Here is a 22016-nt window from a genome sequence, read left to right as displayed (position 1 = left end):
CTTTTCTTCCCCCCTTAAACTGCTCATAAATTGGCTTGCCTTTTTCACTCTGCTTACTCTAAGCAAAATGATGTCCGTGAAATGAGAAGTTGGAAGTGCAAACTGTATATTTATATATTTTTTCTAATTCACATTCAAATAAGTGCATAGCCATCAGACGTTGTCCAATATGTTTGCTTAGCTAACATCATCTTGTGAATATCACCGGGGAAAGCCTTTAAAGGCAAGATTTCCAGGCAAAGGTCAGACGTTGGTTTAGAAAGAAAGAAAAGCAAGGTGGCTTGGTCATCATTTCTTCCTACGCCTTCTGTGGAATATTAACTCCAGCTCCACAGTTACAAAGCCCACCTACCACTTCCATGCCCTCCCCCCTTCACCCCCACCACGCCCCATACCAAGCTTAGGCGACACTGCCCTCTATTGGCTAAAACAAGAATTTCTCCACCAGCAAAAAGCTTGCTAATCTGTCAGATTCACATTTGCATTCTATCCTCACCTCTCTGGCTGTCTAGACCCTAGTGGAAAAAAATAATGAGGGTCCCTCAGGCTCTTTTTATCTGTTTCTGAAGAAGTAATACATGCACATGATTTAAAGCCCAAAGGGACAAAAGGGTCTGCTGTGAAAATTGTTTCCCACTTTTCCCCAGCAAACACCCCCTCTCCCGGTCCCCTCCCTCCAGGCAACCACTAGAACTAGTTGCTCGTGTGTTCTTCCCAGACTCTTTAAATATTTCAAAAACCATTAGAGAAATCTCATATCTACCGAAATAAAGCCAGCCAGACTAAATAACCAGTTTAGCACTGATTTTATTACATCCTCTGTTATACAGGATCAATAATGGCAACAAAACAAAACAAATTTAATTGTTACCAGGAGATACATAACATGTCGGGGACAAAAATCTTTGTAGAACAGGGAGTCTGTAGAGAGAGGAAATATTGCCGTAGTGGGAGAGAAAGTGTTGGAAATCACAGGTTTAATCAAATAAACTTTGAGCAATGATGTCGTAAGAGCAAAGGACATGTCAGGATGGGGGTGTGGGGGCGGTCAGATGGGGTTTCCGTCTTGCAGGTTTTAGTTGTAATTTTTATTCACATTTTCTGATAACAAGACTGAACCCGGCACACTTATTGGAGATGTATCCCTGGCTTTCACGAAACATCCTATAAAATAATGGCTCGTATCTCAGGCTTTGGCATCTGAGAGACCTAGGTGTGAATCCTAAGTCTTATTTGTGTGTGACCTTGGGCAAGTGGTTTCTCCCAGTTGAGCCTCAGTTTTGTTATCTGTAAAATGGGATGATCATATGTCTTCGTTTGTGGTGGTGTTGTTGTTTTGAGTGCTGGATACTCAGGAGGCAGCATTCTTGTTATTCAGAAGCTAAATGGGGATCTTTCCTCAAATATCCAATGGGACCAGTGATTTCACTGCCCTGGAACAGGGAGGAGGTAAAAGAGGATGTCAGAAGTGGAAGCACTGGACGGCAGTCCACAAACAGCAGCTCATGCTCCAGAGGGGAACACAGGGTGTACCTAGAGCAGAGTCAGGGTGAGGGGAGAGAGGAAGCCAGAGCCCCGCTGCTCAAGGCCAGGGTTGGCGCTGGAATAGCTTATCGGGCATGTAGAGGCGTCATGGCTTCAGGCTTGATTCCGGTGACCTTCACATCTGAGAAGAATGAGATTGTATGGAGGCAAGAGGGGCCCAGGAGGCAGGCGGGACAGAAATCCTTCGGGGCAGCTCCAATCGCTTAGGGCTTTTGAATTAACCCCTGGGAGCAAGCGTTGAAAGCAGCCAGGAGGAGAGGGGTCCCACTCCCAAGGCTGACAGCTAAGAGTCTGTTTGGGGACCAGGCCCCAGCAGAGATGGAGTCAGAGCCACAGTCCACCCTGGAGCTGAGGCTGAGACCTGGACATCCACCCTGGGCTGGTGCTGATTCATCCGCCACACCCTCGGCATCACCCTGAGAACCGGGGACACAGTGCTGAGTTGGGCAGACGTGTTCCCCGGCATCAGGGAGCTCTGGCCTCGTGCAGGGTTGGCCCGGAGCCATGGAGCACCGGGTGCTAAGCTCCACGCGGGCTTTTGTGGGGAGAGGGTGTTTTTCGGGGGGAGCAGGGGAAGCTGGTAGAGATCACAGGGCCGTGAGTCTCCCCACGCCACCCCTAGGGAAGCTTTACCTGAGGAGTTGTGGGAGGTGCCCTGGGAGAGGTGGTGGTGAATAAAACACAACCCTGCCCTCTGGAGGTAAATCTTCAGTGGTGTGCCTCGCATTTCTGTTTTGTTCTTACTAACTGAAGCACCAAATGGATGGTTTCCACCCCTTCTCCCCACTCCAAGACCGGCAGCAAGCACCCCAAGTTGGATGAAGCCGTCAGCAGGGAGGGCTGGTGTCAGTCTGCATGAGTTGCAGAAACTTCGCTCGGGGTCCTTTCCTGGACCACCCCTCTCCTCTGGCGGTGGATAGCTCAGTCAGGAGACGCCTGATAAAAACCCTTCACCGTCCCCCCTTCCCAGCACGATGACACCCTAACGCCTACACTTGGCTCTCTAAGCCCTTCATGGGCTGACTCCCGTAGATCTCCCAGCTTCCCGTGTCTATACACACACCCACACGTGCTGACCACCAGGCAGATGCCTTCAGGAGCCATGACCTCTCTCCCTGGGCCAGGCTTGCAGGAGGATCGGCATGTCCTGACCACATTGGGAGTCCATGCCCACCTCAACCCCAGTTCCTAGCCTGGCGCCTGACACCTCGTATGGCTCAAGAAAGTGTGTGTTGCCTGAAAAAAATAAATCAAAAGCTTGTAGAACGCCCCTAACTTTGCTTCACCACACCCCCTTCTCTCTGGCCCTCAGCCTGAACCTGAGCAACAGCGACATCCTGACCATCTACGACGGTGACGAGGTCATGCCCCACATCCTGGGGCAGTACCTGGGAAGCAGCGGCCCCCAGAAGCTGTACTCGTCCACGCCGGACCTGACCATCCAGTTCCACTCGGACCCCGCCGGCCTCATCTTCGGGAAGGGCCAGGGATTCATCATGAACTATGTGGGTAGGTGTCTCCTCTGGTCAATGTTTTTCACTTGTATTTAGATACCGGTTAAGATGATTTCCTGTAGCTAGATCTTTTTCAGGGGGATTTTGTGTTTCATAGGGCTTTTAATATATAGGCACAGTAAATATATGTAGTGTTTAAGACCTGAGTCAGAAGGACCAGGGTTTGAGTCTTAGCACTGTTGCCAATGGCTTTGTGACCTTGGGCAAGTCACTTCGCCTCTCTGAGCCTCCTTTTTGTTGTCTGTGAAATGGAAATAGTGATTTCTACTTCACACGGTTGATATCAGGACTTCGCAGATCAAGCCTCATAACTTGAGGAGGCTTCATGTGGGGCGTTAGATAACCTGGAGTTGAAGGTTGTTCAACCCAGATTATCTAACCTTGGACAGAGAGTTCAAGGTTGGAGGTAGATCGGGGAGTCAGTGAAGTATAGACAGGCATTGTTTGAAAGCATGGGACCGGAGAAGGCCGCACAGGGAGTGACTCTACATAGAGAAGAGGGCAGGGTCCAGGAGGGAGCTTGGGACCCTCCAGTGTTTAGAGGCTGAGCATAGGCGGGTGATGGAGCCAATAATGAATAAGGGGGCATTACAGCTGGGGAGTGAGGCGGGAAGGGTGTGGGTGAACAAAACAGTAAGAGGTATTGGCTGGTCAAGTCTGAACTTCGCTTGGACTTAGCAATGTTTTTGAAAGATGGGGGGAGATAAATGGTTTGGAAGCCACGCTAAGGATCAAGATAAACATCACCTGCATCTATTGGTTCCAAAGTATGGGAGGTGGGAGAAAGGGCTGTCTCCATTGAAAGACGAGTCCTTAGGCGACCTATTGGTGCACGGGACTGCGCTCAACCAACTGAGCCACACCGGCCGGGGAAATGAGTCCCTTTTCTTATTTCCAGCTGGTGGACACTTCTCATCCCTGCCTGCTCTATAGGCAGCCGTCAGAGCGGCAAACACAAATGTTGATCTTCTTTCTTAAGTTTCTCGGGGGCCTTTTTACCCTGGATTGTGCTGCTACATGTGTTATGTTGTGTTATTCCTGCTACTTTGCATGCTTGTCCCACTCTTTGGTGGGGGGTGCCCTGGGCATAGGTGCCCTCCTGAGTCAGCTGCCTTTGGAGGGAGAGTGTCTGGCGACTTGGCTTCAATCTATCCTTAGACTGTTCCCCCTTCCCCGCCAGAAGATGAGGTCATAGTTTTGCTCTTCTTTCTTCTCTGGTGCCTGAGTCAGTCTTCCAGACCTGCCTCCAGCTCGGCAGCAGAAAGCTGACTCGATCCCAGCTCCCCAAGGTTACCCGAGCGTCTGGCCCATGCTCATTTGGCAACATCTTGAGGAGGCGGCGCTCGTGTTAACTGAAGCTGAAACTTAGACTTGTGTGGCAACTTGACGTTGGCAAGCACTCTTCTCCATCTCATTTTATTCCATCTTCAAATGCATGGTCTTCAAGTGAAAATGCAAGAGGGGGTCTGTTCATAGGCAGTGTCGGGACCGTGTGCTGATGCTGTGGAGAAGCAAGCGCGGAGCTCCAGAGACCACGTCCCGGGGGTACGCAGCCTGGCGAATGTGGGTGACACACAGAAAAGAGAGAAGAGTTCCCTTTGCTCCTTTCTGTTAAACACCCAGTTAATTTATTTTTTTTAATATATTTTATTGATTTTTTACAGAGAGGAAGGGAGAGGGATAGAGAGTTAGAAACATCGATGGGAGAGAAACATCGACCAGCTGCCTCCTGCACACTCCCTACTGGGGATGTGCCTGCAACCAAGGTACATGCCCTTGACTGGAATCGAACCCGGGACCTTTCAGTCCGCAGGCCGACGCTCTATCCACTGAGCCAAACTGGTTAGGTCCAACACCCAGTTAATTTTACAGGGGAGGCAAGTGAGCCTCTGTATTCCATTCTGATGCCAATCAATTGCTGGTGACCACCAGTGCTGAAGACCATGTTGAAAAGAAATCTGAGGAGGTCATGCCGGACGTCAGTGGGAAAGAATGGCACGGTTGCTTAGTGACGTCTGCCATGGCATTTGCTATCATAGGTGTAGATTTAACCAGACACAAATGCGATTCCCATTCAGTAGAGGAATCAGACAGAAGGGCCAGGGGTTTCTGTGATCATGCAGAGAATTCTGAAGCTCCTAGACTGATCGCAAGGCCTAGCCCCCAGCTCTGGGAGCTGGTCAAGGCTTACCTACTGTGGCAGCTGCCAGAACCTTCCACAGGAACACTCTGGGCTTCCATGGTTCTGGCCTCCTTTGCACGAACAGAAGCAGATACCCATTCTCATCATTGCTTCTTGTGCTTTGCTAGTGTCTTTGGCCAAGTGCATGGGAGGGAAGGGAATAAATAAAAAAGCGGAGATGAGTAAGCAGTGTTTTTCAAAGAGATGTTGGTCACTAATGTTAGGATAATAAATGGGCTCTATATTGTAGGTCAACTCCAATCAAAAGAAAGTGAGTGGCTCCCTGGAGTGCTGTGTTGAGGACTGGAGGGTTTCCGCTGGATCCAATGAAAGATTGCTGTGATTGATTAGTGATGTCTGCCATGAGTATAAGATAGTCAATGGTGGCATATATTCAGTGCATTTGGGTATTTCTTTTGCCCAAAAGTTAGATGATGGTGTTGACCTTGACCATGAACACTAGAAACATGACTTCAGATCCCTGTTTTCCTGGTGCCTGGCATATGGTAGGTGCTCACAAAAACCTTAGTCAAATGAATGATTACATATAAGTCATCTTCGTGTTCCTGTCATACCCTACACATTGATTAGCATTCACATGGCCCTTAGGGACAGACAGGGTCGTGATTTGTGTTGCCACTCTAGGATTGAGGACAAGGAAGTTCAGAGATGTGTATTGATGTGACTGGTGTCACACAGCTTCTAAAAGAAATAAAGAGGACTAGAAGGGAAGCCCTCCAACTCCTAGGCCAGTTTTCTCATTCTTAGCAGAGAGAGGGGCCCATCGGGACAGATCATTCTAGAACCTCCACCTAGGGTGTTTGGTGAATATGCAGATTCCTGAGTCAGGGTCTCTGGGGGTGGAGTCTAGGGACTGAAGAAGAGGAAAGCTACGTGACCTAGTGAAGGCCTCTGAATGTGTCAACAGTGGGGCCATGATTTCAGTCAAGTCTCTGCTACATGATGGCCACAGCTGAGGGAATCACAAATGTGATGAATGCCACAAAGGAGACAGAGTTCTCACGGGGATGTGCAGCCCTGTTGGCTCACATCAAAACAGTCAGACAAGCAAACCTTTCTCAGCAAAGCATTTGGCACAAGGCAGACCACGTATCCAGTATTTGCCCCATCTCACCCCTTTCAACCAGAATTCCAGCATTTGCAGCTGCGTCCTAAATCCAGGGCTTGGCTGATTCTTCAAAGACCTAAAAATAGAGGCCCCTGTTCCCCACCAAGCAGTCCTAGACTCCCTCTCCCTCCCCCTCCTTCTTGCCGACAGCCATGAGCTCTCCCTTCCCCAAATAAAACCCTGATGAAACCCCAGGAAAAGCCATCGCTTGTTTCTCCGCATGACTTTCCCGCAGACAGTGCAAGGGCTTTGCTCTCCCCAGAAGCACTGAAGAATTTCAAATTAATGATACAGCATAATTAGCTCTTTCTCGCAATCTGGGCAGTGGGCACTTGGAAGCAAGAAGAGTAACAATGGACTTTGGATGACTACCTTAGTAATGAGAGTTTGCTGAAGAAGAACAAAATTATGCCAGAGGAAATGTCTGTGATAATAAGCTGCATGTAGCCTTTGATAATATGCACCCATGATATGCAGTGTGATTTGAAGAATGCACTGACAATTACTTTTATTTTGATAGTTAAGTATTGATCTTCGCCTGTATTACAAAAATATTTATCACCTAATCCATCCAACCCATGGATTTACAGACATTCTTAGGATGAGGCTGAGTGTATTAGCTACCTATTGCCGTGTAACAAATTACCTCCCAAAATTAGCAATAAATATTTATTATGTCACCGTTTCTGTGGGCCATGAATTCAGGAGTTAATGTTGGGTGGTTTGGGCTCAGAGTCTGTCATGAGGCTGTAATCAAGATGTCAGCTGGGGCTGTGGTCATCTGAAGGCTCGACTGTGGCTGGCGGCTCCTCTTCCAAAGCGGCTCTCTGCCGTGGCTGGCAAGTCAATGTCATTGTTGGCATGAGACACAAAGAGAAGTGGTCATGCCCAGTCACACTGTTAGTAAGTAGCAGAGTTAGGATTCTGTCTGATACTAAAGTAACTTTATCAAACCAAGAGAAGTTGTATAAGTTCGGGGACCCACAGGAAGAGGTCATAGTAAAATCTCACGGTTAAGCGTTCTTACTGTTCTCGGGTTTGGGAAGTGTTTTTCCTCTGACATTCGTAAAGCAGAAGGTGAGGATGACGTCTTTGTTTTAAAGAGGTGTCAAGGAACGACTCCTGCTCCGATCTGCCCGAAATCCAGAACGGCTGGAAAACCACTTCGCATACGGAGCTCGTGAGGGGAGCCAGGATCACCTACCAGTGTGACCCCGGCTACGACATCGTGGGGAGCGACACCCTCACCTGCCAGTGGGACCTCAGCTGGAGCAGTGATCCCCCGTTTTGTGAGAAAAGTAAGCATCGTCCTGTTTTCTTCTAGGTCAGTGGGTGGTGAGTCCTCGCTGGTTTCTTTCTGTTTGTTTGTGTGTGTTTTCTTCATGGAGGCAGTGGAGTTATTTAATGTGGAATCTGGCCTCCCTTCAACTCCACCAACTCATTGGTGCTGCTCCCAGACGTCACTCTGTAGGCCTAGGGCAGGGATCTCAGACTCAGGTGCCCACAGAAGCCAGGCAGGTGAAGTAAATGAGTGACACGGACTCATGTCAGACAATAGGGAATGGTATGGACTGTGGTGAAGGGGAATGTATGCAGCCTGTGTAAACACATCATTCAAATTCAGGTCTTTAAAATTCCGGTAGTAGCCAAGCAAAACAAGTTAAGCTGGACCTTGGAGTCCCAGTTCGAACCCCTATAGTAGGTGGCTGACCTCATCCACACAGCATCCGCCCCAGTCTCCTGGTTCCTCCTGCCTGTCCCCTCAGGCGTGGGGCCAGCCATGTCTGGTGGCAGCTAACTCTGGTATCTTGAAAAGGAGTAGGAAGGGAAATACTCCTGGTAGCAGAGGGAGGGGCTACGTTCAGAGGTGCACAAGGTTGTATATCGTACATAGGTCTTTGGGCCCTGAGGCAAAGCAAACGTATCTTTGGGCAAATTCCTGAAAGTGGTTTGACGTCCAAATCTCTTTCATCCCGGCCTAGTCTCCAGCCACCTTTGATGCGCCCGAGGTGCATTATCTTCCCAGCGGGAAAGGAGCTTAAGTTAGGAACCTTTCTAGATCCTTCTGTCATTCATCCGTGGCCACCGAGAGCCCTAACGCGCACCTGGTCTGCTTTCGTCTCGCGCAGTTATGTACTGCACCGACCCCGGGGAAGTGGACCACTCGACCCGCTTGATTTCGGACCCTGTGCTGCTGGTGGGCACCACCATCCAGTACACGTGCGAGCCCGGCTTCGTGCTGGAGGGGAGCTCGCTTCTGACCTGCTACAGCCGCGAGACCGGCACCCCCATCTGGACGTCCCGCCTGCCCCACTGTGTCTGTGAGTCCTGTTTATTGATTTAACGAAAACTCCATGTCGCTGCCTCTTAGTCACGGAGGCACACTGACTGGGCTGCTCAGGGAAGGCACCCCACTTTGGGAGTGCTTTTTATTATGACGATCCCAGGACCGGCACACACTGAACGCAGGGGTGCTGCCACATTCACGGTAAATGTGCCAGGCACTGCCCTAAGTCCTTTGCCAAAGGCCCCTCTCTGCTCCCCCAGTGGCCTGGTGAGCATGGCATCACTGGCTCCGTTTCAGAAGGTCCAGAGAGGTGATCTCATTGCCGCAGGTCACACAGCCAGTTAACCCAGATGGTCCGCAGGGACTGAATGGGGTGGATTTAAGCTCTATTTAGCCTCGTCTATGTGGAGCCACCGAAGCAAATGTTTGGTTTAAAAAAACAACACCACCTTTTTGGGTTTCCTGACCGTAAAAACTCAAAAAAGGCTTCCCAGGTCACTCTGAACCTGGAGGGTCTATTCTCACCAGGCAGGGGAGGTGGAGAGCGGTGGTCCAGGAGGCTCAGCCTGGGAAGCACGTTCCCTTCCCGTTTCCTCCTGGCGACTTGGGAGGGTGGGGAATTGAAGCTGCAGAGACCCAGACACGAAAAGCTAAAAATAAAAGCTTATTGTAAAACCCTGGAAGGCGATACCCTTTTTATAAAGAAAGAAACGGCACTCCGCTAATGAGGACAGTCTCCAAAGGCCCTCTGGGCCGCCGCGGCTGCTGGGTTCCCGAGAAGTGTGTCTCCCTCGTTTCGGGGCGCCTTTCCCTGAAACCTCAGCGCCGGAGCTGCAGGGTCAGTGAAGACAGCTTCCGTGATACCCACGCTAGTGAGTTCACGCACCAGGTGGGTGGCAGGAGATTCTCGATCCTCCCTGAAGCCTAAAAAGTAACCACGTGGTTCCCACGACGTTACAGGCAGACGAGGCTGGTGGGAGATGGCGCATGAAGTAAGAGGATGGTCCCATTCTTGCAGCGAGGTGCCCGGAGCAAGGGGGGGGCTACCATCGGGGTTCTCAGGGCATTTTTAAGGATGAGGTTGTCAGACGCAAAACAGCTTTAAGGTGTTTTCTCTACTGAATGAAGGAACAGCCCCAATCCGCCGGCACCTTCGCCATGCTGTGTCCTTCCCCAACATGAACACGATTAAATCTCATTAAACTGCATGAATGCTACGTGTGTCCACTTAAAAGCAGGAAAGGAGGCCCAGAGAGGTTGAGTAGCTTTCCTGAGGTCACACAGCAGGAAAGGGGAGATCCTAGGATTCCCATTCAAGCCTGATGAACCCCCAAGCATTATCATCTCCCCCCCTCCCCATCACTGCAGTGCCAGCTTCTGGGCGAAGTTCCAGTGCTTGATTTTTGACAAAGATCTTCCACCAACAAGCTGCTGATACAGACAGTAAACTGTATAAGCTCTGCTCCTCCAGCTTCTGCTCAGGGTCGCTGGGACTCAAAGCCATGTTCTTTCCTAGTCCATTTATCCCAAGACACTTCGAGAACAGACAGGTCAGGCACTGGTAGGGGTCAGGCATTGGTAAGGGAAAGAGTCTGGGGTTCGCAGTCAACACACTCCCAGCTCTGCTGGGTGACCTTGGACAGGTAGCTTGCCCTCTCTGGGCCTCAGAGCTCTCATCTGAGAACTGAAAAGGAAATAATACTCCCTACCAGGCAGGGTTTTTGTTTGTTTGTTTTATTTTAATGTTTTTTTAATATATTTTTATTGACTACAGAGAGGAAGGAAGAGGGAGAGAGAGATAGAAACATCAATGATGAGAGAGAATCATTGATTGGCTGCCTCCTGCACGCCCCCGACTGGGGATCGAGCCCACAACCTGGGCATGTGCCCTTGACCAGAATCAAACCTGCGACCCTTCAGTCCACAGGCTGACGCTCTATCCACCGAACCAAACCGGCTAGGGCCAGGCAGGGTTGTTGGAAGTAACTCATTTAGTCATTCAATATGCAGGCTAATGCTAGGAGGGAGTTTCCTAAACTTTCTCAATTCAAGATACCCTTGGTGTCTCAGAAATGTTTTCATTGACTTTCCAGGCCAAAAATACCTAATAATCCTGTTTGTTAAGTAGTTTGGTCCAAACAGCTTAATAATTAGCTATTTTGGGATAACTTAGTTATTTTTTGAGAAAGTAACACACATAAGTTGAAAGATTATATTTTTATTTCATTCTTAAATAACTGCAGTTACTACTCCAGGGATACATGTGCCTGCGGGGCTCCACCAAACTTCTCAAACCTCAGCATCAGGCTGGACTCTGCCATGGTCATTTCCTGTTCCATGTAGATTTGTCACAGTTCTTGCCTCTTAGCACAGCAACCACAGAACAGCCAGCTTTGCAAAGATGAGGCATCAGTAAAGGGAACGTAGCTCTGTCTCGTGCTGAGACTGGGAACTTCCTGGAGCTAGTAGTTCCCGAGGGTCTGAAAGATGTCACTGTGTCTTCCTCAAAATTTTACAAAATCTCACAGCATCTCTGTGAGTTCATGGTGGCACCCCAGGGCACCTTGGTGCACAGTTTGGGAACCATGGTGGTGGTTGGGCCCTGATAATAGAGCAGTGGGTAAACAGACATGATCCATGCTCTCATGAAGCCTGGGGTCTATTGGAGATGAGCGGAGGAAAACAAATCTATGAAGAAAATAGCAATGGATAAACAGCACCTCCTCCAGGGAGACCTCCCTGACTGCCTAGACTAGGTCCTGTTTCTCTCCTCTGAGTTCTCATGGCACCTACAGTTCAGCTATCACAGCACTTGCTGTAGCCTATTGAAATGACCTGTTCAGATATTCAGAGAAGCAAACACATAACTCACTTGCGGGATTGTAGCCATTAATTCTTGTATCCCTCGTGCCCAATAGTATGTGTTACTATTACCATCGTCGTTATTGTTAGTGATACTAATGTGGCCTTTATTGACGGTGGCGTGGTAAATGACTCCTCAGGCTCCCATCCAGAAGACATAAACCACGCTACCTAGAGTGATGATATGACAAATTCAGTGAGGGTTTTATGGGTGACTCTCTGGAGAAGCACTTAGGGATTCCCCAGGAGGCCCTGGCAGAGCCCATGTGGCCAGACTGTGACCCTAGTAAAAGCTCCCATCGATGCACTGTCCCCAAGATGCCTGAGGGGTGGAGCCCCGGCACTGAATCTAGGGGGGTGTAGTGCGGCCAGGTGAGAGCAGGTGAGGACGCCTCCCCTCATCTCCCTAAACCTGCTGGCAACATCCTCCTTTACATCGAAGTCTAAGAGTTTATCCTCTGTCTTTACTATCTCGCCAGGGCCAGGACAGTCCTGGCACGGGGTTGGCATCCAGAAACTATTTGTGGGATACCTGACTGTTAAGTTTCATGAAGGCAGGGGCCACGTCTTTCTTGTTCATCATTGTACTAGTAAGAGGTGCTCAATAAATATTTGTTCTCCTCACTGATCTGTTAATTTATGAAGGGAAAGGTTGTGGGAAGTTGTTCTGCGTTACCATTGCCACCTGATGGCCACTTGGCTACATTGCAGGTAATGCACGCATTTGCCACATAAGGATCCTCACTTCCCCTCCACCCAGGAGGGAGGGAAGCAGCCAGGAATCAGATCGGCATTTCATCCCACCTCCCATCCCCCATCCCCAGCCTGAGCCCTCACTTTCCCAGCCGAGCACTAGTTTCCAGGTTTCCTCTGGAAACCCCTGACCTCCCCACCCGTGACCGTGACCGGATCAGGCGAGGTTTGTCCTCTGTGCTTCCCATCACAGCTGTTGCTGCACTGGGTTGCACTCACCTGAGCAGCCTTCTCTCTCACCCACTAGACCAGTGATGGCGAACCTATGACACGCGTGTCAGAGGTGACACGCGAACTCATTTTTTTGGTTGATTTTTCTTTGTTAAATGGCATTTAAATATATAAAATAAATATCAAAAATATAAATCTTTGTTTTGCTATGGTTGCAGATATCAAAAAATGTCTATATGTGACACGGCACCAGAGTTAAGTTAGGGTTTTTCAAAATGCTGACACGCCGAGCTCAAAAGGTTCGCCATCACTGCACTAGACTGACTTCTGGGCAAATGGAAACCACACTTTCCTAGTTCTCCTCTCCTGGCACAAACCTAGCACAGAGGGGCAGAGTACTGTCTGATGGACCCTCCCTCCAAATGAGTGGGTTCTAGACTCTGGGGGTTCATGAACTATAAAGTGCAGTGCATTGGGCTGCATTCCCAAGGAGTGTTATATACACCCCTGGTGATACCAACGTGGCTTGAGGCGGTGCCCAGATTAACTCTCTGGTGTTTTGTTTTGTTAAGAAGATGGAAACTGACCTTTGAAATCTGTGATTATAGAAATAGGGGTGAGGCTAAATTGTATTGCACAATTTCAATGGAAAAGCAAATCAACAGAAATAAGAAACATTAAGTAAACAATAGTATGAAAAGACACTTGGTATGAAAAGACAACAGAAATTGTGAAGGCCACACAAATAGCCAGTGTTTATTGGGTGCTCACTGTACTGCTCACCTACATGCATGTGCTCATTTAATCCTCCTAGCAACCCTCTGACATGGCCCATTTTACAGATGAGGAAATTGAGGCTCTGAGAAGTCAATACCCACAGAGGTTATTTATGAGGCTCCTACTATATAGGTTGGGGTCATTTATGATGCTCCTTCTGTATACCAGGCCCTGAGCTTCAAGCAAGCCTTAACAGTGAGGGAAACTGATGTACAATGATTAAATAAATACTGCTGGGGTGGAAGAAGAACTGGAAAGACTAGTGACTGAATTAGGGGTAGGAGGCATCCGGGAAGACTTCCTGGAGGTGGAGAAATGAGGAATGAGAATTGAAAGATAAACAAGACTTATCCAGCCTGGGTGGGCAGTTAAGGTGTGAGTTGAGAAGCAGAAGGAATGTTTTATAATTTAACATCACCCTCCATCATTTATAGAGTATCTAGGACATGCCAAGAGGACTTTACCCCATAATCTTACTTCATCTTCCAAGTCCCTATGAGATAGGTACTACTGTTATTATTCCCATTTTACTGATGAGGAAACTGAGGCTCAGAATCTGTCCGTGGCCCTCGCTGGAGGTCACACAGCTAATTAGTAAGTAGCAGCACCAAGATTTTAACCCATATTCCACAGCCCAGTACAGTCTACCATGCCCATGTGTAACCCATGCCCAGAGGCAGGGGACAAAAAGGTGAGTTTGGGGAATGGGAACCAGTTCAGTGCAAGGTGGGGATGTAGAGGGAGAATGTTGCGGAGACCGGCCAAAGCCAGATCGGGCTGGCTCTGAGTAGGAGTCCCCAGAGATTCGCACCCTCTCACCAGAGCTCCTTTCGGCTTGCGTTTCAGCGGAAGAGTCCCTGGCATGTGACAACCCAGGCTTACCAGAAAACGGGTACCAGATCCTGTACAAGCGCCTCTACCTGCCAGGAGAGTCCCTCACCTTCATGTGCTACGAGGGCTTCGAGCTCATGGGCGAAGTGACCATCCGGTGCATCCTGGGACAGCCATCCCACTGGAATGGGCCGCTGCCTGTTTGTAAAGGTGAGGAAACCCACTGGAGACACACGGGACGGGGGAAGCCGGAGCTATCAGGACGGGCTGGCAGGGGTTCTGAATCTTCTCCAGAAGCTGAGCTGCTGCATTTCATCAAATCTAAGACACCATTATTCTTACCACCGAGAAAGGAAAACACCACTGCCAATGGAACTGTGACACAGTGCCTTCTCCTTGCTTAGCACCGTGTTGTTGTTATTAATCCTCACCCAAGGATATTCTTTCCATTGATATTTTTTTAGAGAGAGAGAGTAGAAGGGAGGGGGAAGGGAAAGCATCCAGGAATTTTCAGCAAATGCAGTAGCCCCGGATAAATAAAACGTACCATTGACTTCAGGAAAGCGTGGCATGGGCTTTTGCTCCCATTCTTTTTGGCCCCATAACATGCACGGCGAATCCACTTGACATTGACCAATGCTTTCTATTTCTCTTGCAGTTAATCAAGACAGCTTTGAACATGCGTTAGAAGGTGAGTCCCAGAATGAAAAACACCCAATAAATCAAGCTCATAGCAAAAAACAAGGGCAGGTCCTAAACCATCCTGGGCCAGGTGCTTACAAAAAACTAACAATAACAAAACATCTTCCTTCACCTGCCGGAGATCATTTTAAAACAAATGCTATTGCAAAGAAAGTCATTGGATTTACATCTTTCGGTCCTAACTGAGATCTGGAAGCGATTTGACACCAGTTGTGCTCCAGAGAGTAGAAAGTCTGAGAGTCCCTCTGCCTGACAAAGGCATCAGCTGTTTATGAAACTTTTCAACCACATGGTACCTTTGGAGAAACTGTATCCAATGATGCCTCGCCGCCTACACTGAGCATCCTCCTGGTTTCAGGAGGGAAACGTCCAGGGCGTGGTCTGTGGTCTGTTTTTCCCTTAGTCTTTCTCTTCCCCAACGCATCTGGCCATGTGCCCTCTTGTTCCCTGTTCTCCTTTTACTCGGAGTTTCCAAGTAAGATTTATTAATGCACAGCAGATGCTGAAAGCTCTCTAGGATTTGCTTCTGTTTTCATGTGGTGGCTCCTTCCCTCTGCAGCCCCTCTCCTACCTGAACCATCCTGCATTCTGCGTCACCTCCATTCGGCGTTCCCAATCCACTCGCCTGGACAATGGCGCCAGGTGGTTGTTGGTTTTTAAAGCTGTAACCAGTGGAGCTTCTTTCATTATTATTTTTGGAGCCATTTAACTTCCTGACAATAAGAGGTTCCCTCAGAACCTGGGGCTGTGGGGATCGCATGGCATTAGTCACTCTTCCTAGTAACAGATGATGTTTTAATCCGAGCAGGCAGAGCCGGGGCTCAGATAGAACATGCCCCTGGGGATAGAGGACATTGCGTGGCTCGGTCTTTCAGGCCATCCCCTTTCTGCCTTTGCCAACCAGTGAACCATGGGAATGTCTCAGATGTGTGGGGTTGCGGAGAGATTACAGCGCTAATGTACTGTTTTGTGCTCCTGCATTTATTGTGGGCGTTAGGGTCACTTTTGCACACTCCATAGAGTGGCGGGTAATGAATTCTAGATTGATGTGCAGCTGAGCTCTGTTGGGCATGGCATGGAGCAGCGCAGAGGGAACCTGGAGGCCGAGAGAATGTGCAGCCATGGCCGCTGAGAATCAAAATTGGGTCTTCACCGTCGGGGTACCACTGGGTGTGTAGTACTGAGACTGGCCCCAGCTGCCCAGTGCCCTCTCCTGGAGGGGCTGATAAAGCAGCCCTGGGAGGGACCCGCCAGTCTGGGTACAACAAGCTCCCTCCACTCCATGGAATGCCAGCGAATCTGCCTTCTGGTTTGCACACTTGGGATTTCTCCCTTGAATTGGATTTTAACCAGCTTTCAATTGTACCCCCCACCAAAGAAAAACGGGCATGGTGGGATCAGGGTTCAAGGACTGTAATTCTCGGTTGCCCCATAACCACCTCACCCAAGGATGGGCCTGGACTCAGTTGCAAAAGAACCAGCACGAACTCCTCTAGGCTCCGCCTCTTTCCCCCTTGGAGATGGTTCTCCAGAGGCTAAGGCTCACTGATATCGGTTCTTTGGGAGGGTGGGTGCGGGACTGAGAGCCAGGGACCGGGGGCTGAGCGTATGCGACATGAAGGCCTCACTGGCTGTGTGTTCAGTAGCAGAAGCGGCAGCGGAGACATCATTGGAAGGAGGAACTATGGCGCTGGCTATCTTCATCCCAGTCCTCATCATCTCCTTACTGCTGGGGGGAGCCTACATTTACATCACCAGGTAGGGAGCCCCGGAGCGAGTTGGGGGGCTGCCATCCCCTCATCCATTCGTGTCCTGAGGGGCTGGGCATTTCACCTCTCTGAACCTCAGCATCTCCACCTCTAGTTTGGGGACAGTGGCATTTGTGTGAAATGACATTTGAGTAAGGACTTGAAAGCAATGCAAAGGTAAGCTCTGCAAACCTGGGATAAGAGAAACAGCATGTGCAAAGGCCCTGAGGCAGGCATTTGCCTCATATAGATTTTCCCTGCCCTCCTGGAGCTTACAGTCTAGGAGGAAGAGAGGGGAAATACACAAATAATAATATACTGTATAAACACAATGAAGGAAGGAGTGGTAACAGAGGAGGAACCACCTTTAGGTGGTCTGACGCAACACAGTATTCATAGGTGCTCAATAAATGCTCATTATTGTTATTGTTGTTCTTTGCATTAAAGAGGGACTTCAGTCACTTTTCAGGTGAAAACAAATTAAGCTCCGCACCCTCTGCAGTCAGGGGAGGTACCGAGGCTCCAGTGATCACCGACTGGGTTAGAAGTTGAGGGCAATTAGGATCTCAGCTTTCACCCCACTCGGATTCTCACCCACAAGAAGCTGTTTCCACACATCCCCCTTGTCATTCGTGGAGGTGCCGGTACTCAGAAAGTCTCACTCGCTGTTCCCCTCAGGCAGCGATTTTCAGTGGGTGTGCCTCAGCTTGTCAAATGACAAAAGTGGCAGCAGCCAACACAACCATAGCCTTCCGTTGCGAATGCCCTGTCTTGAACCATAAATATACAGGTGATATAATAGAGTTGCATCTTATCAGTCATGTGGCATAAGAAGGTTGTGTCTGATTGGTTAATTTTGGTACCAGAAATCCTTATATGCAAGTATAAGTACCTGATTTTTTTAAAGTCACTTTGGAACAGAAAAATAGTCAATTACTTTTTCTTTTCATAAATCAATCAAAATTACACCTATTTTTTATCAGAGCAGCAAACTATATATTTGTTGGTGTGTGACAGAATTTTAATAACTAGTCTGTGTGCCACGAGATGGAAAAGGTTGAACCTCGCTGCCCTCAGGTATAGTAAGGTGTCTCCCAGGCCGGGAAGAGTAACTGCTTTCTTTTTCATTGTCCCTTCTCCAGATGTCGTTATTACTCCAACCTCCGCCTGCCCCTGATGTACTCTCACCCCTACAGCCAGATCACCGTGGAGACCGAGTTTGACAACCCCATTTACGAGACGGGGGTGAGTTGGTCTCTCCTCGCTCCCAGGAGCCTCCCTCTTTGTCTGCCCTGAATTCACTGACATCAAAACTGAAGGTTTCATTTCCTTTTGTTCACGATGCCACTGGCAGAGAGGTGTGGCCAGGGCCCCATCTCATCCCCCATGACCCTTACGGAGCTAACTGCTGAGAGCACCCAGCTCTCTCTGCAAGCCGATGACACACTGTAACGCTGATCACTCTTGGCAGAAGGACCACAGAAAGAAGGAGCTGCACCGAATACCCATGGAGAGATAGCTGAGATGGGCACACACCTTACTGAGCTCCACGCCCTAATGAATGGCAGCGTGCAACATCCTCCACATTTGAGTGGCCAGCCTGGTGTTGGCTATTAGGGACATAGTCGTGAGCCAATATACACGATCCAGCCATTAATGTGCATATGGTCTTGCAAAGGTGACAGCTATTAGTAACAACAATAATATGTGTCATGGGCTGGGCACCTTAAATGCATGATCCCCGTGAATCCTTGTAACTATTTGTGATTGATTCTGCAGTTTTCACTGTGGATTGATGAGGATGATGAGGTTCAGAAAAAGGAAAAGGTGATTTGGCTGAGGTTGCACACCACCAGAAGGCACGGTCAGGAGCCAGGATGCAAACTCTACCCGGTGCCATAACTCCTTACACTGTCCCGCCTCCCTTCAGCCTCACACGATCAAATATGCCGATGAATGTCTGGATTGCAACAGGTCATTATTTTTAAGGACCATGAAGGAAATTAGGCTCCTACAAGAGTATAAAATGGGGACACTTAGAAGTGATGGGGAAGGCATTGTTGAACCAGTGATGTGAAGCTAAGGCACGTAAGGTGAGTAGAACTTAGATGGTGGCTATAGAAGATGCCAGGGAGAAGGGAGAGCCCATGCAAAGGCCCGAGGCACATGGGAGGAACCAGAAGATTAGTCATGACTGCAAAATCACAACCCTTCAAATTCACTGTGAATGATGTACAACCACCTCTCAGTATTTGGGCAGCATAAACTCAACTTGTTCCTTGTCCTTACTGATGTTCCCTCACCCACCTCTTCTTCTGACCTCCTGTGTTAGTTATTCATTGATGTGTAGCAATGTTACTGAAAAATTTAGAGTCTAAAATAACACATACATATTGTGTCATAGATTCTGTAGGTCAGGAGTCCAGACACAGCTTAGCTGGGTCTCTACTTCAGGGCTCACAAGGTGTCAGTCAGGGCTGCGGTCTCATCTGAGACTTGACTGGGGAAGGATCCCCCTTCAAGCTCACAGGGTTATCAGCAGCATTTAGCTCCTTGCAGGTGGTTGTCTGCCCACCACACTCCATATACCATGAAGCACAGGCATGATTGTATATCTGTGTTGGCTCAGCAGAAACCATAGACTTCCATTAAAGCATGTGACGGTGACCTCTTCCGGGGCACAGCCCATGGCTCCTTATATCTCTCCGCTCCTGTGCCCGGGGGGCCTGGAGAACATTACACACACACTCCATGAACATCATCAGAGAAACTGAACTAGTTGCTACCCGCATATTGCAGTCATTTCAGAAATGACCTGGTAAGAAGAGGTCGTATGTTATTTTGCATTCTGTGTAGCTTGTTTCCCAAACCTTAAAAAGATCAAGCTGATGAAAAAACAGCACTTTAGAAACCAGACTTTGTTGATACTTATTAGAACAGTATATCAGTTACCTAACACTATCATCATGCTGCGTAACAAGCAATCCCAGAACCCAGCCGCTCAGAGCAGCACATTCATTTGCTCATCAGTCTGCGAGGCAGCATTTCCGGCTAGTTTCAGCTAGGTAGTAGCCTTGTTCGCCTGTGCTCACTCACACATCTGGGATTGGCTAGTCACTGGCTGGGGGACTGAGCTCAGTTCTCCATGTCCTTCACCTCTCGGCTGGGACTAATGGCTACCAAGGCATGCTCTGCTCATAGTGATGGCAGAGGGGCAGGGCACACGCAGAAACACACAAGCACTTCTCAGGCCCCTCTCATGATCCGTCTCCTTAGAACCCCTTGGCCAACACAAGTCAGGGTCAGAGCAGAAGGCACCGCAATGTCTCCTGGCCAACGTTGTGGACACGGGAGGGATGAAGAGCTAGAACCAACTACGCATCACTCTGCCGCACCAGCTTCAATAGATCTACGCTTCTCTCTCTTGCAGGAAACCAGAGAGTATGAAGTTTCCATCTAGAGAGAGCTACACTTGAGAAGGGAAACTCACAGCTATGAACTCAACTACAACCTCCTCGAGAAATTCATCCAGAGACCATGTGGCATTTGATCAAAACACCCCAGAGTGTCCGGCTGTCTTTTCTTTAGACTCCTTATGGAAGACGTACTGTTTTCTTCACTGTATTTATTATATTTAAAATGGAGATAGGTGTGGTTGGATGTATTGCCGCTGCGGTCAGATTCGTGTCCCAGCCTCAGTCGCTTCCAGAGGCCGATGGGAGATCTGCGAATGGCAGACACAGCAGTCGAGGGGGAAACAGCAGAACCGGTCGTTCCTCCCGTCAGCAGTGCCATCCTACGGCTGCGTCGAACTGCATGCGTCTTTGGGATCCAGGCCCGCGGTGTGTTTAGTACCGATCGCAGTCCCCAGGTTAGGTCGGGAAGGGTGATTTTTTTGTAGGATTAACTTGGGTTGGAATTTCCCGTGGATACTTCAGTAGGTCGGCTCCCAAGCAAATCCTGTGTGTTTCTCTCTTCCAGTTTCCCCCGCTTCTAAGTGGGCTGGCCACACCCCCTCCCTCCCGCGCCCCTTCTGAGAGCAGCCAAGATGTTGCATAAACATTCTCTTTTACTGCCCTGGCCTCCCCGGATGCTGGCAAAATGAGAACATGTTTTCTTTCTAGAAGAGTGATAAATGACAAGGAAATTTTTTCAGAGAGGATGAGGGACTTGAGAGTTCCCGTGAAGAACCGGGCAAGGGAGAACGCTGGTCATGGGAATCGAGTTAATAAAATGTTTTTGCTTTGACACTCCGGCAACAATGAAGGAGCAGGTCATTCAGGCTGCAGGCCTCAGAATCGATCACCTTGTTCAGCAAGGCCGCCCTCCAGCTGTGAGCAGAGAGCCGCAGCCTTTGGCAGCAGGGCCCCCTCGTCCACAGAGCGAGAAGGGTGTGTGTGGGAGGGGAGGTGCCACATCCTGAGATCGGGGTGCGCTCTGCTCTTCTCCCGGGGTGCTGGAATGCCTGAGCCCTCAAAATGGGGAGACTCTGGTGCCCTGTTTCTCTTAAAGGTGGAATTTCCTAATATATTTGCAATCAAGTATTTCAGGGGAAGGGAGGTTTCTATGAGGAGAAACTGTTTTTCTATTGTCTGGAAGCTTGGCCCAGAGGTTGAATAGGGGGGTGAATGCAAAGAAACAGACCCGGGGGGGGGGGGGGTTAAAACCACAAAGGAATCCGCATCCTACAATTTGAACCCCAAGGAGAAGAATGGAGGAGCTACAGGCCAGAAAGGAATTCATAAAGCCCCTTACTCATCGCATGAGCATCCTTATATTTTACCAGGATCATTGCATCCCAACCCAGGGGGACTGGTGAGCGAATAACTATCCAGGAAGAGTCTTTTTTTTTTTTTTTTTTTTAGGTCTCAGAGCGGTGCATGGGGTTGATCTCATGGTCGTGAGACTCAAACGAAAGATGGTGATTGCTGCTCAGCACAGACCGGAAGAGTCTTTCCTAAACAAAGAAAAGGCGGTGCGGGGGGAGCGGGGAGAAGGGGCGGTGAGGATGCCGGGAAGGAATATGGGGCTGTCAGTCACCTCCCTAGTTCCCTAGTGACAGCCGATGGCGCACAGGTTCAGTGTTTTGGGGGGTGCCCTTTGACTCCCACGCACGCTCTAGAATTGTTTTAAATCAGCTGGTTTTCACACAAGAGCAGATACTTCCGGCTGCCATGCCTCTGGGAGAGTCCGGGCGTCCATGTGTGGGTGGCTGGCTTTGGAAACCTCTGGGGCAGCATAGGGCAGTGGGCTTGGTACACAGGCACGTGCCCTCCGCCAGCAAGGAGCTTGCACCTCGCTCAGTCTCGGAGGTCTGAGGCTGGAAGGTTTACTCCCGCCAGGAGAGACCCTGCTCCTCCAGCAGGCACGCGTGGCGCTCAGCAAGAGACCGTAAGAGGCTGGAAGAACCCTTAGTGAGCGGTGCCATGTTTGGAGAAAGACCAACAATGCCAATAACGCAACCTTTTCTCAAGAGGCAGAAAGAACCCAATCCGCGCTTTTATTTCTCGTTTGA

General features: G+C 49.3%; 1 protein-coding gene and 1 non-coding gene across 2 annotated transcripts in view; one reads left to right on the top strand and one right to left on the bottom strand.

Annotated features, from left to right (window-relative positions):
- Window positions 1–19961, top strand: part of SEZ6L (seizure related 6 homolog like) — a 41180-nt gene extending 21219 nt beyond the window's left edge. The window contains exons 10-17 of the mRNA XM_023743448.1: window positions 2858–3054; window positions 7474–7668; window positions 8500–8691; window positions 14067–14261; window positions 14710–14742; window positions 16400–16511; window positions 17644–17746; window positions 19932–19961. Coding sequence (XP_023599216.1) covers window positions 2858–3054; window positions 7474–7668; window positions 8500–8691; window positions 14067–14261; window positions 14710–14742; window positions 16400–16511; window positions 17644–17746; window positions 19932–19961 — 1057 coding nt within the window. The remainder of the gene's footprint in view (window positions 1–2857; window positions 3055–7473; window positions 7669–8499; window positions 8692–14066; window positions 14262–14709; window positions 14743–16399; window positions 16512–17643; window positions 17747–19931) is intronic.
- Window positions 19962–21363: 1402 nt separating this feature from the next.
- LOC111823099 lies at window positions 21364–21447 on the bottom strand. The gene has a single exon (XR_002826094.1). It is a non-coding gene; the product is annotated as a small nucleolar RNA Z195/SNORD33/SNORD32 family (small nucleolar RNA).
- Between the last annotated feature and the right edge of the window lie 569 nt (window positions 21448–22016).

Source organism: Myotis lucifugus, unplaced genomic scaffold (genome assembly GCF_000147115.1).
Source record: "Myotis lucifugus unplaced genomic scaffold, Myoluc2.0 scaffold_391, whole genome shotgun sequence".
In the NCBI taxonomy this organism is placed as follows: domain Eukaryota; kingdom Metazoa; phylum Chordata; class Mammalia; order Chiroptera; family Vespertilionidae; genus Myotis; species Myotis lucifugus.
The sequence above is the reverse complement of the archived record's forward strand: the minus strand, read 5'-3'. Positions and strand labels throughout refer to the sequence as shown.